General features: G+C 38.0%; 1 protein-coding gene across 1 annotated transcript; it reads left to right on the top strand.

Moving 5' to 3' along the window:
- The first annotated feature begins 1,473 nt into the window (after window positions 1–1,473).
- On the top strand, window positions 1,474–19,136 carry LOC120630585 (glutamate receptor ionotropic, NMDA 2B-like). Its single transcript, XM_039899851.1, is given in 18 exon segments — window positions 1,474–1,548; window positions 1,551–1,625; window positions 1,628–1,756; window positions 7,149–7,547; window positions 7,846–7,985; window positions 8,074–8,289; window positions 8,363–8,600; window positions 8,803–9,116; window positions 9,427–9,671; window positions 9,778–9,979; window positions 10,674–10,997; window positions 11,090–11,367; window positions 11,920–12,022; window positions 12,105–12,253; window positions 12,692–12,912; window positions 16,001–16,101; window positions 17,126–17,355; window positions 18,878–19,136. Coding segments are annotated over 18 exon segments (3,441 nt in total). The 5' UTR covers window positions 1,474–1,508; the 3' UTR covers window positions 18,915–19,136.
- Window positions 19,137–19,785: the final 649 nt, after the last annotated feature.

Below are 19,785 nucleotides of genomic sequence, written 5' to 3'. Positions count from 1 at the left end.
AGCAACCTACCCAGAGTTGCTGCAGTCTGCTAAGGAGTTCTGTCCTCAATCTTTAATGATCAGATCTTCAGGAAGTTAGGAAGCAATAAAATATTTATTAAAATCGGCTCAGGTATGACATAGTTACAGTGTAAAATCGACAAAATATTTCATCGCCGATCCTACAGTTTATCGAGAATAAAAAAACCTTAAGGATTATCAGCTACAATCATACCAAATTTAGTAGTTAGTCAGATAGACAGACAGACAAAAATTGAATAAATAATAAGCTGTTTTGGTGTCCCCGATTGAAATTTTAAAGCAATATGTAAACTGTAATTTACAGTATAAGTAGGTATAGATTTCAGTTTATACGCGGGTATATTGCGAGCAAATTCCCCGGGATATAAAATATGGTGATTTACTTTCAATTCTTTCTTGCTACTACTTTGTTTTAGATCATATCTTCGCCTGCAATAAACCAAAAACATATATTTATTTTTATTGTTCTTGTACAAAAACATTTTTAAACAAAATATTATAATAAGTACAATGGAGTAGCTTATCCCTACAATAGAGATTTCTCCCAGCTTCCCTCGAATGTAAGTAAGTAATAAATATATATTCGTGGTATACTTAGGTTTTTGGTACATAAAAAAGGCTACATAAATAAAAAATACACATAATACACATAAATTACTAAAATAATGCTAAATACAAATTATCTATAATTATGTTTTATATAAATCAATAAAACGATAATAAATAATAATATAAATAAAAGAGGTATACTATGGTATAGTAAGATTGATGATTGAAGGCAATGAGGAATTGGAAATAGGCTTTAGAGAAGAAATAAAAACAAGGAAGAATGTTGCTTCTTTTATTATTTTTCGCTGTACATTGCGTATTACTGACGAATAATTATCTACATGAAGTAGATCTATAATTCAATAATAACAAGTGCTATAGACATATGAAGCGTTCGTGATATATACTTAGCAAGGGTCCCCGAACTCTTTTGCAAATATATTAAATTTCTAACTATTTAATTAATGTAGGCAAATCCAAAGTTAAAGTCACGACCTGTTTCAAAACGAGTATCACTATCCTGCCCCCATTTGCTCCATATTATTTTTGCTGTCATGGACCCCTCGCCTCGCAAGTCGCAGGACGTTGCGTCGACGAACCTTAGGGGTCGATAGTAGGCTACTTTGGGTATCAGCGATATGGAGCGAAAAAAAAAATAACCTTGTCCCAAATACTTATAGTCCTATTAAAATCCGAAATTAGTTCCGTAGAAAAGGCGTTAGGGCGTGTGTCGTTAATTAGTCAGTGCGGTGCTTTAAACAAAGCGTTTGTTCTTTTTACGAAGTAGTTAGTGGAACAATCGCAGCTTCTGGCCGTCACAAACGAGTCATCTGTGCCCAGTTTAACAGGGCTTTGTAGACGTTTAGTGTTATTATGTAACAGGAGGCGTGGAGGTTGTAAGTGATCAACGCAAGCGCGGTGGAGGTCTGCGCGCAGGGATGAGGGTGCGTCAGTCGGCGCTCGGCGACCGGAGGTGCTTCGCGCCGCGCCCCTTACCGCCAGAGCGTGGCTCGGGGCGTGGCGCTTACGTAAACACGCGTGGAACTCCCGCTGCGGCGCCACACCACTGTCCGTCCTAGAACGACCCCATGTCGGCCAGCCGCCTTGATAGTATATGTGGATAGCTCACAGCACCCTGCCGCGCCGCCGCCGCTGCCAGGGCCACCACCGCTTACCGCGCTTATAGGTAAGAATTTCAACATAAGCACTAGCCGATGTCGGGCATCGGCAACTCTATCACTCTTATTTTACCCCTATACCTATCTTAGACAATTTTTTTTTATGTTTGGTAAAGGCAAGGGGGAAAGCAAAATTTTTCGTTGTATCTACTAAGTTGTACCTATGTATATACGTTGTGTACAATACACAGTAACATAATGCTGTAATAGTACGGGTTCCAAAATTAAAATTTTAATTAAGTAAGTTTTAACTGGACGCACTTAGGAAAAAGGCGGATATAGCTATAGATTATAGGTCGAGACTCTTCCAGGCAATCTTAACACTAGGAAGTTGTTGAAAAGATTCACTTGCTGAGTATTTTTTAAGATAAATAGACACATGAAATGTAAAACTGAATTACAATTTATACGCTATCGTTTTTACTACACAAGTTTTCCTTTTTAATGTACAGACATTCATATCTTTTAGGAGGGAGAAATTATTGTTTCTCTTAAACAATTTCTTCAAAGAGAGAGTAAAGCCAATAAGTATTCGTTATAGTTAGATTTATATCCTGAAACGGCATTAATGTCGACGGCTGACGGTTCCCAGAGAACAGCAATAAATTTAATAACTACGCTTCCTGCCACCGCGTCCTCTCCATTATTTCTATTTTATAGCTGCTCTTATTGGTTGTAATCTTTGGAATTTTAGAATTGGAAATCGTCACAACAAGGTTGTTGATCACTTGGAATTATTGTTTGTTGAAGTGAACTTTGAAGAATTGTTTAACTACATAGGTAGTTATCATACTACATATTAAAATCGATAAAATAAATCAAGCGGTCACTTCTAAGCGATCGTTTCGTGCCTTTTGTCGTCGAAACATTTTTTAACCGACTCACAAAAAAGGATTTCTCAATTCGGTTGTACTTTTTTTCTTTTATATATATTTTTAGTATTCTTGTTCACTTATAAATTTTATTAATATAGTTATAGTTTAAGTTGGAAAATTGATTGCCAAATTATTACTATTGTAACTATTTAACTATTTTTTAGTATCTAATATTAGATACCTACTAAGTATTTACAATATTTGTTGAGTTTATTACGATTTTTAGCAAAACCCGTGCTAAAAAATTTATTGGTTACTTACTTAGGTCGTGAAGGAGAACAAACAAGTAAAACAACAAAAAACACTTGTTAAAAAATAGAAAAGAATAGTGTGTTAACATAAATAAAACTAAATACTTAAACCACCCAAATTATTCCATTACATTTCAAGCTCTTGCGAACGAACATCTCTGGTGTGAATAGGGTGCTTTCCATCTCGTTTAACAATCTTCTATTTCTTATATCACATTCGGAAAACAGGCGTTCTTTATCCAAAGCGCAAGAGGAAAATATTACATTCCCGCACTGGACTGAGGTCATATCAAGTTCTTACTTGAAAATATGAATACAATTTAAGCGAAAGAGGTGATAGGGCTTCGGCAGTTCTATTTCAGGACAATTCAACAACACGGCACGGCACGCTGCACGCATCTCTAACCATTCAAAGTTATGTGCGTTTTAAGAAAATTAATAGCTTAGCGGCGAAGGAAAACTTTGTGAGGAAACCTGCATGCGTGAGAGTTCGAAGTTTACCAATTCACTTTTACATCGTGTTAAACTACGATCTAACTACTATCGAATCTACGATAATTTCTGAGAGGATATATATATATATAGATTGATTTGGAGGATCAACCCAATAATTATGGCCGCTAACAACGCTTTAAAATATACGACTCTTCAGCCCAAGTAAGGTATCAAAGTGTAGATACTTATGAACTTATTAACTAAGTACCTATAGTTCTTCTCTATCTACATCAAAGTTTGCTTAGTGTTTAATAGTCCATACAATAAGTGCCGTTGCTTGTAAAAGTGTGTTGCTTACAGCTGATTAACACTATAAAATTTCAAGTTATATGGGGTCATTCGTTTAAAGTTTGCTAACGTTACAGTTCTGAATAACTGCTAACGTTACAGTAGTCCATTCTCTCTCGTAAAACACAAGGAGCTGTGTAGTAGGTACACGCGTATAGAAAAGTTTCTCTTCGCCGCAAAAGTACTTACCTACTATCTTAAAGCTACTGGTGGCTAAAGTTAGAGTATAATAGATTATTTTTGTCTTCATAACGTCATTGCACGGACAAAGTTCTTTAATTGCGTTTTGATATCCTTCTTTGCAACTTATCATTTCGATAGAACGCTAATAGATCAAAATATATGCTTGAACTACCAATGTGGACCGTAAGTGGTGGTAGACTTATGTGTGTATGTATTAAGTATCGTTTAGTCTTAAATGTGACGTTCGTTGAGGACAGAATAATTCCTCAACGCACATTAGCAAATCGAAAATCGCATCTGAATATTGTCGAGGGAGGGTAATAGCTACAGCCTTAGTACGAGATTTGGTCGCTAGCAATCGAGGAGTCCTTTTCGAGAATGGAAATACTTAAACAACGGAGTAAAATGGATCGAGATGACGACCAGGACCAGTCTGTCAAGACTGAAACGACTAAGAAGAAAATGGATCTATTCAAATTAAATTAAAGCTCAAATTTGCTTGAGCTTATGATTTGACGTTTCTAATGAGAACATCAGAAGTATATGATTTGCGAATCTAAATCGAGTACCATCAGGTCCATTTTACTTCCACGATACAGAGTTTCAGACGATACAAAGCACTCGAAAACGACTTTTCGATTGCGAGCGAGCAATTCTTGTACTAAGGCTATGGATATACAGTGACAACAAACAACAAACTTTTGTATCAAAACGCGCAGTTCACTTTCTGCCATGTCGCGCTAACAAGCTTATGAATAAGGACCACGCATGGATTTAAAACTAGATGGTAGGCTAGTAGGGCATACTCCGACAAAAATTCACGCGTGAAAATGGCTGTCCGTTTGCATTTTACCTACTTGCTCGTACATAGATATTAATACCACTCATGATAGTTTAAACGCTAAGTTGTACTTAAGTAGATACTTTCTGATTTTAGTTCGCTTATCTTTAGCCAACCATGAACCATTTAATGCTTTAAACTAACATAAACTTATAATGCTCTTATCTGCTCTAACAGAATTTCGTGAAAATTTGTGATAAGAGCCTTTACTTACAGATTTACATTGAAAAAAATTGTGTCGTAACAATGTATATGATAAAACTCAACCCCAAAACCAAAAAAAGAAAAAGAAGAAATTAAAAAAAATCTAGAGTTAAGACTTGCCATCATCATCATCCTGTCATCCGATGTGAATCCAACTTGTTTCTTTAGCTTCACGATACGTTCTTCATCTGTTTAGACTGTTCTTTAATGAAAAAATAATCGACAAGCCTGCTTGGAAGCATGCCACTCCGCTCTCATCTCTCACAAAACAGATAAATTCCAAAGGTTGTTAAACTATAAAATAGCAATCTGCTGAGTTTCTGGCCGCCTCTTCTCAGTGGAATCTGCCTTCCGAACCGGTGGTAGAGTCACTACAAACAGACTTACTTGACGTTTCAAAAGTGCTTATAAACTACTTAGTCCTACTTGAAATAAAAGAATTTTAACTACAAATTATGATTCGTCTATTTCGGTGTAACTATTTGACTAAGTCCTCGTAGGGTTGAGTGTACGGTTGTTTAAAATGATTAGTTATTTAAGTTAAGAGAAGAGATACCTTTTGTTTTATAGTGCAAGTAATGTCTTAATAAAAAGATTCATCGGTTGCTAGGCAGTGTTCAGTAATTTGTTTCTGTATCATGTAGATTAGTATATTTTTGTTTATGGTCGATATTTTGATCATCAGTTAGTTTTTTTAAATAACCCGAGCTGCTGGACTTATATTTAAGCATGTAAAATTAAAAGTCTGCGATTATCAAAGTTTTATTTTAACTTATTAATGTAGGTAGGTATGTTCGGTAGTCCCGTAGATATACGTATGTCATCTGTTCTACAATAATACTCGCTGCACCTTAATACTAGCACAGATATCCTAATTGGCATCAAAGCAAAATATTTATTCTTCTTTATCATTTGGTCAACCGGGTACATACCCAGTATAGTACCCTGTGATACGCCAAATTACAGTCCACAAATCTGAAAGTTTTTGTTTTATTGTTTTTTTGATCGCACTCAGAGAATTGCGAACATACCTACAGAACCCTCATTCAGCTTTTATTTCATGAAGTGCATTGTGTCCAAAAACATTAAAAACGCCCCGCGCACGTCTCACTTCACAGCCGCGTATTGTTGCTAGTTCACAAACTTTTCCCATTTTACCCTTTTTATGGGAAACGTTTAGAACATTAGAGGTAAAATAATTACCGTCAACTGCTAAATGGAGTGAAGTAACTAACCTGTTCGAGAAACATTACAAAAGTGAAGTGGTTTCTGTATGTTCCTAATTCCGTGAGCGTACTAATCTCTGAAATTACCAGTCTTTATTAAATTATTCTCTTCTATTCTTTTTTGAAGTTTTTTTATTTATAAAATTTATATATTAAATTAAATTTTTAATTATATATTAAAAATTCAAATAGAGAATGCGCTAATCTCAGGAAGTATCAGTCGGATTTAAAGACTTTTTGCATTGATTATCCGAATTCGTGAAAACGACCAAGTCGAAATAACGGGTGCGTGATGTGATGGAGCATGGGCTTCTCTGAAAGAAAAGACCACCACGCTGGCTAAGTGCGTATTGGTGGACTTCACACGACCTTGAGAACATTATAAAGAACTCCACTCACCGTTAAAGAAAGTGATATATAGAAAAACTATATTGTAACAAAACACAAAGAAAAAAGTAATGAACTTAGAGCTAAGGTGCAAAGGCGGCCTTATCACTAAAAGAGATCTTTTAAAGGCAACGCGAGCGTGCGAAGCCATTATATATATAGGTGGAAAGTAGACGCTGCATAAAGAAAAAATATAAAATAAAAATAAAAACTTACTTGATCTTACATTCCATATTTACTTGCTTAAATAAAACTATAATAATTAGTTATTATAATATAACGATATCTAAAACTCGAACATCAAACTAATAATAAAATAAATGTCGTAGGTCTGAAAATATTAGTGTTGTAAAAAATTTTTTTTTCGAAAAAATGAGTTGGCGCAGGTACCCTGAGAAACGCCAAATTACAGTTTTCAACCTTGCTTATTTAAGGCAAAACGAGGATTACATAAATTATCTGGTATGGTACTGACTCTGATGCCTAATGCATAATAATATCTTTCTTTGACTAATAATGCTGAAGTTTTTTTTTCTCAATGTGTTACATGTAGGTATATTGAAGGACGAGGAAAGAGTTATAATAATAATAATCTTTATTTCAGGCATCAAGGCATGAGACCGTATAATGTATTTTACATATTGTTATAGCATCAAAAGTGGAGATGCAGGCGCGTGTCGCGCTGATGGCGTTGGCGGCGCTGGGCGCGTTAGCGATTACCAGCGGTGCGGCGGAGCGCGGCGGTGGCATCAAGGTGGGCGGCGGTGCAACGGGCGCGGGGGGTCGTGAAGCAGCGCGGGGTGGTGGCGTGCGCATCGGCGTCGTCGACGGGTTGCGTCGCCCGCGCACTTCGCCCGCTCCGCAGGCGCCCCGCGCGCCCAGTGTCATCACCGCCGCCCTCGTCGTGCCCCATAAGGCCTTCGGTGCACGCGATTACACTAGAGCCGAAAAGGCGGCTCTGTCAAAACTGCCGCGCAAACTCAAACTTTTCACACAAGTGCGCCTAAACATTACGCTTTCTATGCAGGGCCTTACGCCTAGTCCTATGTGTAAGTGCCTAAAAACAATTACGAATGAACCGTTTCCGCTTCCGACACCTCTTGTAGTGACCTTTAAAGTATGAATGCAGCAAAAGTGCATGACACGCATAATCATATTATTCGTCCCCTTATCTTTCTCTTCAGTACCTTTCAGGCTTTGAAATAGTGTGAAATAAATTGTGATATTAATAGAAAATTTAAATAAGAATTGAAGTAAAAACAAAATAGATGGCATGTATATTTGTTTTAATAAGAATAAGGTTTTTAAATAATATTTTGTATAAAATTATATGTAAACTGCTTTCAGCTATCTTGGACTCGCTATGTAAAGAATTTCTAGCAGTCAACGTGTCTGCTATACTCTATCTTATGAATCATGAACAATACGGGCGGTCTACTGCCTCTGCACAATATTTTCTACAACTCGCCGGATATCTTGGCATACCGGTAATGTTATCTAAGACTCCTGTGCCATGCTTTGAATATATTTTATTATATAGGAACAACTGTTTGATGGCATCATTCCACAACTCAGGTCATTGCATGGAACGCAGACAACAGCGGCCTAGAAAAACATGCGTCCCACGCATCGTTGCGACTTCAGTTGGCACCGACGATCGAACACCAAACTGCTGCAATGTTATCAATACTGGAGCGATACAAATGGCACCAGTTTAGCGTTGTCACTTCAGCTATTGCTGGCCACGACGACTTTATACAAGCTGTGCGTGAAAGAGTCACTGCCCTCCAAGTAAGATTTGTTTTTCTGTTTCTTTCATATTTCATGATATTTTCTTACTAATTAACCGAATTAATATTTTAAGGATCGATTCAAATTTACGATACTCAACGCTGTAGTTGTCAAAAAAGCAGCTGATTTGAATGAGCTAGTCACAAGTGAAGCACGTGTTATGCTATTATACGCCACTAGAGAAGAGGCAGCGGATATACTATTATCGGCTGGAGATCTACATCTAACTGGCGAGAATTTCGTTTGGATTGTAACACAAAGCGTACTTGGTTCTATGCAGTTACCAAATAAGTTTCCTGTCGGTATGCTAGGTATGTTGACTAAAGTGTTACTTTGGTAGTCTAATTTATTACCTTCTAAATTCAAGATACTTCCATTTAAACAAAACGAAATGAAATAATTATAATTATGCTATAATAAGAACTTTTCGATTCTGCATTGTCTTTATTTATCAAAATAAGAATCTTTTGAGATGGTCTCATACAAATAATTTAACTTAAAACAACGTTCTAGGCGTACATTTTGATACATCGAGTTCATCAATTATCGCCGAAATAGCAACAGCAGTTAAAGTGTTTGCGTATGGCGTAGAGTCCTACATTTCTGCACCAGAGAACATTCGATATCCTCTTGGAACTAGACTTTCTTGTAGTGGAGAAGGCACCGGAGAAGCACGTTGGTCAACTGGTGAAAGATTTTACCGGCATTTACGTAATGTTAGTGTCGATGGCGAATCTGGCAAACCGAGTATTGAATTTACCCCTGACGGAGAACTGAGAGCAGCTGAACTTAAAATTATGAACCTCAGGCCAACCCTTGGTGATCAGGTAATCATTATATATATCGTGGCAGGATTTTAGCATTGACCGCTATAACTACTGCACACATCATAATATGGTCAATCCAGATCACTGAATAATCTGATTATTCTACCTAATGATCCATTCTAAGATCTGGCCACAGCCGAAATTATATTAGCTTCATTTAATATCTTGAAAATACTATTATCATTGCTAAACATTTTCAATTTATTGTAATTGTGTCTACATACAATGTAACTAACAATAAACAATGAATTCGATTGCTTATTTAGCATAATACTAATAGGCACTACAAACTTTTATATTATTATTTTAGCTGGTTTGGGAAGAAATCGGAACATGGAACTCTTATCCCAAAGAGCGCTTGGTAATAAAAGATATAGTGTGGCCTGGTGGCTTGCATACACCGCCTCAAGGTGTTCCAGAAAAATTTCATATGCGTATAACATTTCTCGAAGAACCGCCCTACATAAATCTGGCCCCACCTGATCCTGTCAGTGGACGATGCTCTTTAGACCGTGGAGTGATTTGCCGAGTAGCACCTGAAGTTGACGTCGCTGGGTAAATATTCACAAGAATTTAATGAAGAAAAATTAGGAAATAATGAAGAACAATTAGTAATTGATTTTTTGTGTTTTAAATGAAATAGTTTTTTTATAATTATCAGGTTAGAAGCAGGCACTGCGCACAGGAACAGTTCTCTTTACCAGTGCTGTAGTGGATTTTGTATAGATCTTCTGCAACAACTCGCTGAACACCTTGGATTTACTTATGAGCTTGTGCGAGTGGAAGACGGTAGATGGGGTACTTTACACCATGGAAAATGGAATGGATTAATAGCCGAACTAGTCAACAAGAAAACCGATATGGTAATTTTACTTATACTCGTAACTTTAAATATTAATGATTTTCATTTGCTTGACTTCCTATCTCAGTTGTTTTAAATATCCCGTCCTGCAACCTGCAGGAAAAATAATATCTATATCCCCATTCCTTGTCTATATCATCGTGTGTGTTTCTTCTTCTTTCTCTCCTTTTCTTATAACTTTGATAGTCACTTAGGAATAAAACAGAGAAAGTATTGTATTTATTTCTGCATTATCTATATTAGTTAATTAATTTTGTATCAACATTACAACTATGGGCTAACTATGGGCCTCATAAGAAGGCTCAGAGTCACTCAGCGGGCCATGGAGAGAGCTATGTTAGGAGTATCTCTACGTGATCAAATCAGAAATGAGGAGATCCGTAGAAGAACTAGAGTTACCGACATAGCTTAGCGAGTCGCGAAGCTGAAGTGGCAATGGGCGGGGCACATAGCTCGGAGAACCGATGGACGTTGGGGTCTTCAGGTGCTGGAATGGCGACCCCGCACCGGTAAACGCAGCGTAGGTCGGCCCCCAAAGAGGTGGACAGATGACATCAGGCGAGTAGCTGGGAGCCGTTGGAGGCAAGCGGCCCAGGACCGTGCATTGTGGAACTCCCTACAAAAGACCTATGTCCAGCAGTGGACGTCAATTGGTTGAGATGATGATGATGATGATGAATGTTGTATTTTTCTAGGTATTAACATCGCTAATAATAAACTCGGATCGAGAGTCTGTTGTGGATTTCAGCGTGCCTTTCATGGAAACAGGCGTGGCGATCGTAGTTGCAAAACGCACAGGCATAATATCCCCGACAGCTTTTCTCGAACCGTTCGACACGGCTTCATGGATGCTCGTTGGGGCAGTTGCTATCCAAGCGGCCACGTTCTCGATATTTTTCTTTGAATGGCTATCACCAAGTGGTTTCGATTGCTCAACAGGCCTTAATTCTAAACGTGTACCACAAAATAGATTTTCCCTTTGTCGAACGTATTGGATTGTTTGGGCAGTGTTGTTTCAGGTAAATTGCATTTCAAATTCAATTTTATAATTTTTATTGAAATGGTTTTAATAACTTATGGCATCAATACTAAAAACAGTTTTTATTAACAGGCATCAGTGCATGTAGACTCTCCTCGGGGCTTTACTGCACGTTTTATGACTAACATGTGGGCAATGTTTGCTGTGGTGTTTCTTGCGATATACACGGCTAATCTTGCCGCTTTTATGATTACGAGGGAGGAATTTCACGAGTTAAGCGGACTGGATGACCCACGGATAGCGCGGCCGCTATCTCAGCGCCCCGCGTTGAAATTCGGCACAGTGCCCTGGTCACACACAGATGCTACTCTAGCTAAATATTTCCAGGAACCACACGCTTATATGGCTCAGTAAGTATGATTACCATATTATGCCATTATCATTCTTGACCTAGTATTCGTTTGCTAGGTACAAGCCTCTCTTTTAGTAGGAGAGGAATTTTTGATACTACACAGGCAGTGGCGTGCACTTCATACATGCTCAAAAGCACTGCATACCCAAATTATTTTGTATAAGTCATATTGGAGGTGAAAATTTCCATTTTATGCCATGTACCTGCTTTATGCATACCCTGGTCAAAAACCCTGTGCACGTCACTGTACACAGGCTGCTCCAAAATGGAAAGGTTTTACTAATTATCACATGTATCATATTATGTGACTCACGTGGAAGATATTAATTGGGATCAACGATTTAACGCGCTCTCCTAGCTACACTTAGGATTTCTTGACTGAAAAACACAAAACATAAATATTTGGAGATTTTTTCCCAGATATAGATCATCACTTCAAATGCTCTCAACTAGATTAACAGAGGCAGTCCCAAATTGTGTAAGCTTGTGTCGATAGAACTAGAAGTCATATCTGTATCAAGTATCTATTAATTTAATTTCATATCTACAGGTACAACCGCAGCACAGTAAGCGCCGGGGTGACCAGCGTTCTTACTGGAGACCTCGATGCATTCATTTACGATGGCACAGTTCTGGATTATCTTGTGTCTCAAGTAAGTATAATTATGCTCCTACACACTTCCTTTTTCCCCTTTGTAGTTAATTACTAATAGTAATGTCTTTAATCTTTTGTAGGACGAAGACTGCCGATTGTTAACTGTAGGCTCGTGGTACGCGATGTCTGGCTATGGATTAGCGTTTACCCGAAATTCTAAATATCTTAGCATGTTTAATAAGAGATTACTTGATTTACGCTCCAATGGAGACCTAGAGCGGTTACGCAGGTATGCTTTACTTCTTTGCTATCGTTGTAAATGGGTATTGTTGCGTAAATATCAGAATCTCTTTCCCCTACACCGAACAAACTATTTGATTTAAAACAGAGATTCAACAGATTGTTGAAATCATTTCAAACAAATACTTTAGTACTTTAATTAATAGTTTTCATTCTATCGCATACTTATATTAAAACAGCTTTTATTATACCTACCTACTGTACTCAATTAGTTGAATTTTTGCTAGCTTTACTTAGTTTGTTTTTGATAAACTCAAAATGGCCATTGAATAGGTTAACCTGTAGCATTTGTGTGTTATCAAAATTATAATTACGATCTACCCAATGTATTACCAATATTCTCTGCATACCCAAGAAACAGTAAATGTTAAACCAACAGTTACGTAAAAATGTATACGTACCCTAAGTCTTAAACATATTGTAACAGGTACTGGATGACTGGCACATGTAAGCCTAACAAACAGGAGCACAAGTCTTCGGATCCCCTGGCTTTGGAACAGTTCCTCTCTGCGTTCCTACTGCTGATGGCGGGAATCCTGTTGGCAGCGCTTCTGTTGCTGCTCGAACACGTATACTTCCGTTACATGCGGGAACACCTAGCAGCCTCTAGCGCGAGCTCCTGTTGTGCCCTCGTGTCTCTTTCAATGGGTAAAATATTATCTATATTTATTATATAAATAAATTATAAGAATATTGTAATGCGGATTTCCGCCCGCGTGCGTTTCTGCAGGAAGATGGTAAGTTGCCATCAAATAAGTTAGTAAATCCATATTTCGCATTTACCATTCTGAAATCAAAGTTTCCAACTCAGCTTATTCATGTATAATGATTTGGGCGTCATTGGATGGCAAAATTGCACAGTGGCTAGCTAAATTTGATGTCTATTGAGATACAAAAAAGCCCTGTTAATCCGCGTGCGTATGATAGCGGCGCCTGCAGATAATCTGCGTCCAATAGACCGCAGTGCACCCATGTATTACAGGTAAAAGTATATGAGATCATAGGGTAAGGATGGCGCGAATGCAGACCAGATCCGCATGCCGCCGGTAGACTACAAATCCGCATGAAATGAAAAGGGCCCTAAATAGAAAATATTTGTTTCTTTATTTGTAATCGCTAACCTCTGAAACTACGTAATTTACCGATTTTAATAGTTAGAAAAAAATTTCATCTCGATGCACTCTATGCTATACCTACTTGATTTCATTAATAAAGACTAGTAGGTACCTATTCTAAACCAGCACTAAGATGTAGATAGGCCCATTTTTCTTCTTAGGTTTTTTTTTTAATTTTAAAGATACATCTATCTATATCTTTACAGGCAACAAATTTTTTTGTGTTCCTACTGTTCATTACAATTATTTGTTACTAGCTGACCCGCGCAACTTCGCCTGCATCAAATCGGTTATTATCTGTTTTAACATCTTAAAAAAACTAAGAACCTGACTGCAGCATATATATATTATATTTATATATTTGTATAATTTTAAATATTATTTATTGCACCACCTACCTGTTTTCTATGTTTTTTCCTTTTACGCCATTGGTTGCCTGGAAGAAATCGCTAGCGATAAGGCTACCAAATTTTACTCTCTTGATATGTATTTATATCTCTGTAACTACTTTTTTTTTTCTTTGGTGTACAATAAAAGTGTATTCATTCATTCATTCATTCAGCGCCACCTACAGTTTTATTTCCAAAGTATTTAATACGCGGCCGGGCGGCCCTCTGCATTTTTCTTGCTTCTATAACCGTATGTAACTTCTGAACATAGGTCTAATTTGAATAATTTAAAGAGGAATTTGCAGGTACATAATCAATTTATATTATAAAACTATTTATTTGGATAAGGATTATATTCATGATTAGGAATGCCACCATCTTTAGATTGTACCCGTATTTTGATTGACAAATTATAACAAAAAGCGGTTATTGTGACTTAACAGTTAGACATATAGCCTCTCAGACTTTTTTGTAGGTAATAATTAGCACATTATTTTTATGTATTTCAATCATTTTCGCGGCGTACGCCAGTAAAGCTCCAAGTCAGTGTGACATCTTTAACGAACATCGTTATATTTCAGCCAATTAACAGAAAACCATACTAAAATAAACTAAAACCTTACGCATGAGTCACTCTGTTAATTAGTGAAAATCGTCCAAAAATCCGTTCGGTAGTTTTTCGCTAAGACACACAGACAGAAGAGTAGCCTTTGTCACTTTCAGGTCCTCAACTAAGCCTATCCAAAAAACCACGATTAGGTATCTAAAACGCGAATTGCGCGGATTTTGAAAACAATTGCGGAAAAATTGTGATGCTATCCTGTTGAAGCTGTTTGCTTTTCCGAGATAAAAACAAGCCTATGAGTTATTCCAGATTATATTGTATGTCTCTGCCAAAATTTAGCGGATCATCCGTTGTGGCGTTAAAGTGAAACAAATATGCATCCATCCATCCATACATGCATTCTCACAAACTTTCGCATTTATGATATTAGTAGGGCGGTACACATGCATTCGTTGTCCCTCTATGCCTTGCGACTTGCTGTTATCAGTGAAGAGTTATGCCCTTTATCTCCGAGAATATTTATCAGATCTTTCTTAAAATTACAGAAAACATGTATACACTTTCAAATAAAAAAGAATTATTAAAATCGGTAAAAATTTGAACCAGCTATGAAGCAAAATTTATAAAAACTTCCATCCCATTTCCCGAAGGAAACTGATTGTTTATCGGGATGAAAAGTAGCCTATATGTTGACCCGGAATGTCAGCTACTACTATACTAAATTGTATCTAAATCCGTTCAGTAGTTTTCACGTGATGCCCGGACAGACAGACAGACACACAAAAATTAAATAAAAATCTGCTTTGGACTCAGCATCAATTATAAAGCATCCCCCTGTCAACATTTTCAAAATATATTAAATGTGCAGAAATCTTCCAGTTACAGTTTTATTATAAGTATAGATGTCATGAGCGAGTCAGATTTGCGCACCGACACAAAACCCATGCAGTATTTCTAGCGGCCGTCCAAGTCCATCCGCGGTGTTGATAATGATGATGCCTAGTTTGTATGTAAAGCCTCTAATCTCTAATTTATTCACCTACTCTGGTAACTTTTTCCATTCAGCGGTACGAAACCCTAAAAAGATGAAATGCCGAAATACCTCATGATCTAAAAAGTAATTAGCTTTTTGTGTATTCTGGGGCATTGAGATTATATTGTATTAAATAAAATAGCGTACTTTGCTCGGACTTTACTCAGTGCTCAAATGAAGCAGGTTTTTTTTAATCTACAGACTAGCCCTTGACCGCAATCACACTCGATGATAAGTGATGATGCGGATGCGGATGGAGCGCGCTTGTCTAGGAGATGCCTATTTCTCTTGATTTGAAGGAACCCATATTATAGACGGAAAAGACGACGGCCGGAAAGACGGAAGCCGGAAGGGCATTCCAGATCTTTGCGGTGCGAATTATGAACGAGAAAGCAAAACGCTTTGTATGAGTCCAAGGGGTTTAACTAGTAACGGTGCCGACTGATTTATATGAGACATAACTTAGTCACGTTTTAACTGTTTCATCATTCATTTGTCTGTCCAATGTCAAAGTACACTCAATAGATCTCAGCTTTAAGTTACTTGCCTATTATTATAAGAAACACAAACCACATGGCAAAGCAATGACCAGTGATTCCAGAATTCTTTTGATTCAAACTTGAATTTGTTTCAGGACAATCTTTAACATTCCATGGTGCAGTCGTGGAAGCGGCGGCCCAGGGTTTCGGCCCGGGCAAGCGCGGCCATTGCCGTTCTGCTGTTTGTGCTGCTCAGGTCATAATAATTACTTACCTACCTACCATTTACAGATTTAATATTTACTTATCTACCTACTAATTTTGACGACCGATTGGCGTAGTTTGCAGCGACCCTGCTTTCTGAGCCCAAGGCCGTGGTTTCGATTCCTACTGGAACATGTTTGTGTGATGAACATTAATGTTTTTCAGGTTCTGGGTGTTTATATTTATATTTATATTCAAAGTATTTACGTATATTATTCATAAAAATATTCATCAGTCATCTTAGTACCCATAACACAAGCTACGCTTACTTTGGGGCTAGATGGCGATGTGTGTTTGTATATTTATTTATTTTACTAATTAACGATTTCATTCTAGCGGTTTCCGTCAGAGGAAATATTATGTTGTATTTGATACGTTTTCTACACACTGGATATCTATATTATCGAAATAATAAGCGCCGAACATGCAAGGAACACGTCTTCTAAAATGGCACCCTGTGTCTATCATCCTCAGGTGTGCGTGTAGGTACTTACACATGGCAACCACGCTTATAGACCGAAAACATCAATTTAGCTTGACGGCAGAAATAAGCCTGGCGTTAGTACCTACCTACTTCGCCGAACGAGCTCTGTCAAAAAAAAAACTCTTACTGCTACTATAATAAGAATTTTTCTTCATGCCAGTGCAACCTTATAAAGCACCTCAATATAACGACTTCCTCGAGTTAACAAATTCTAAGTAATTACCTGCAATTGACAATGACAGCCTGTGTAACGGTCTATGTAAAATGTACCTTTGCCTTGCGACCATTTTTTACGAACAACCCCTTTGTAAAGTATTTACTATCACAAAAGTCTTATCTCTCATTATAAAATTTTGTCGACCCAATACCTTTTTTAAGTATTAAATGTAACTAAAACTATTTTTTTTTACCACTTTTAAATTACAAATTTTAGACCAACCTAACCTCAATATACCAAATCTTGTTATGAAATATATTTACCTAAAATCCGATTTGTCTTATTTAAAATAGTATGGATGTGTTCACTGTCCAGGTGTGGCGGGCGCGGCACGAACGCGACGCGGCAGTGGCACGCGCGCGGCAGTTGGCGGCGGCACTAGCGGCACACGGGCTACAACCGCCGCCGCGACGCCTCGCTTCTGCCGCTGCGCTGTTGGCTGCGGGCCGCGCGCACGATGCCACTCGTCCACGCACACTGCACGCACCTGCCGATCTGCTGCCGGACCTCGACCGACCGCTCTCTTGCGGCGACCTGCGCGCCAGGTCCACCGACTATTTATTCCATACCACTACCTCTTACTATTTTTTTCTTTTTTTATATAATTTACGGACCAAGCAGAGGGCCCACCTGATGGTAAGTGGAAAACGATCGCCTATAAACAGTGTAACACTTGGCAGGGCATGCCAGGAACACGCCTAAGGTAGCTCTGCCTGGCAGAGATCGCTACTTGGCGATAAGGCCGCCTTTTGTATCCTGCTTCATTCTTCATGTGTTTGTTCTTTTTTTCTCGTTTTTCTGAGTTGTATACAAATGAAGAGTATAAATAAATAAATAAACACGTCTTACAAAGTGCCTCTCTGTATCCATCGACCGGAAACGAAGGTGTTAAGCCGCATGTGCCCGTTATTACACCGGCATCCATGCCCTTCAGACAGCAGCATTGCAAAAATACTGATTAGCGGCAGAAAAAAGCATGGCGGTACTACTTCCCCGGGCGAGATCCGTCACAATAAGCTCTACTACTGCAATGAGTATACTTGTATCAAACGCTACTCGTATATTCTCTTCTTCTTCTCACTGAGCCGTTTTTCGCACGTAAGCGCTCGCTTGTTGTTCAAACTTGCCCGTTGTTGTTGCTTGCTACTCCAGCCAACTCTCCGCTGTGGCCTTATATAGGCAGACCCCGGGTTAGATCCCCGGCAAAGGCCAATTCATTTTCTAACTACTAATTTGGTGGGAGGCTTCAGCTTACCACCCAACCGAAAAAAACGTACCAAGTTATTAGGGGTATGGGTTATATAAAACTGCCTAACTCAAAAGCGTAGAGCGTAGATCTTGTAGTGGAATAAAAATTGATTCGTAGGTATGACAAGTAAGACCTTGTGCGAACAATCTGCAGCAGTCCAAGTGGCATCGGGTCGCTAATCAGAGCTGCTATGTCTGATTGCCGACCTTCGTTGGAAGAGGCATTAAATAAAAAGAAGAACAGAGATGGATGTTTTTTGTATGTGGGCTCATCTGGTTCTCATATTTTCGAATTTCCTCAAATTTTTTAAATAACCTATTTGGCACATACAAAATATAATGTTCCATTCATCTTTAATCGTTCAGCGTCATTCATTTAATTAATATGTTTAAGATACATTTCGGAGAGTGTGTATGTTGTGTGAGTTGATCTAGTTCTGTCCTCACCTTTTTAGCATCGAACCACGACGCACCGTAAATATATGCACCTCGACGTGGTTGATATCTGATTCGCACAGCAAAGATCTGGAATGCCCTTCCAGGTTCCATTTTCCCCACGACCTATATGAGTATCTTCGTAAAACTCGGGAGTGAATAGGCAAAGGAATGAATAAAACAACGACGACAATTTATACTTGTTTCGTATTTCTAATCGAATGAAAGGAAATATAATCTTTACTTACGTAAACTAATTTTACGTAAAACTGAAACCTAAAACTTTTTTCTACAACATATTCAAAAAATTGCCTTATTTGAAAGTAACTATGATTTCAAAATTTTAAATTATTATCAGTCTAAAGTAATGTTTTATTTTTTCAGAGAGCGGACTCGAGTAGAGATGGAAACAGTGCTGTGAGGCGCATATTGCGCCACCCTATTTCAATTCCTGAAGGCTGTTCTTACACCAAGTTATACAAGACGAAGTTAGGTATATCTAATGTTAAAAATATGGACAGATAAAAAAAGTGTTGTAATTATTAAATAAATTATTCCAATTATTAAAACAGAGATGGATGTAGATAGCGAAGCGTTGTTGTGGGAAGCGCGCGCGGGGCGGGCTGGGCGCCGGGCGCGCCTCCTCCTGTTGTCTACTACAATAAAATATATTTTTTGGACAATATTGTGACTTAATTTATGACTCCCTCCCAATTATTAAGGTGTATTAAGGAACCACTCGTATATGCTGCTTATATACTATATGGCTTAAGCGTGCCCATTCGCCATTAAAGTATACCAATTTCCTGAGTGAGGCGGTGAAAAGCACCATATGGTCAAGAGGAACTGATGATGAAGACCATAGATGGCCACTGGAACAATACAATCATTAGTATTACACATGTTGCGTTTCTTTTATGGTACCTTTATGGCTGCCAAGCAATTTATGCTCGTCACAACAAAAAGCTGAAGGTGAAGTACTGGGAGAACCTCGGGAAAAGCAATATCTTGTAAAGAGTTATGAACAGTTGACATTTGGCTATTCATCACATCAACCTGTTACCGGCCCACTACAGAGCACGGGTCTCCTCCCACAATGAGAAGGGGTTTAGGCCGTAGTCCACCACGCTGGCCCAGTGCGGATTGGTGGATTAACCTATCATAGCTAAGATAATTGCAAAAGAAGTTTGAAAAAAAAATTTGCCAAAAAAAGACAAGAAGAAATAAATAAGTATTTTTTTACGACATTTTTAAGTGGGAGCGAAGTAAAATGTAGAAAATTACTCAGTAGA

Source organism: Pararge aegeria, chromosome 16 (genome assembly GCF_905163445.1).
Source record: "Pararge aegeria chromosome 16, ilParAegt1.1, whole genome shotgun sequence".
Classification (NCBI taxonomy): domain Eukaryota; kingdom Metazoa; phylum Arthropoda; class Insecta; order Lepidoptera; family Nymphalidae; genus Pararge; species Pararge aegeria.
This window is presented reverse-complemented; position numbering and strand designations above follow the sequence as displayed.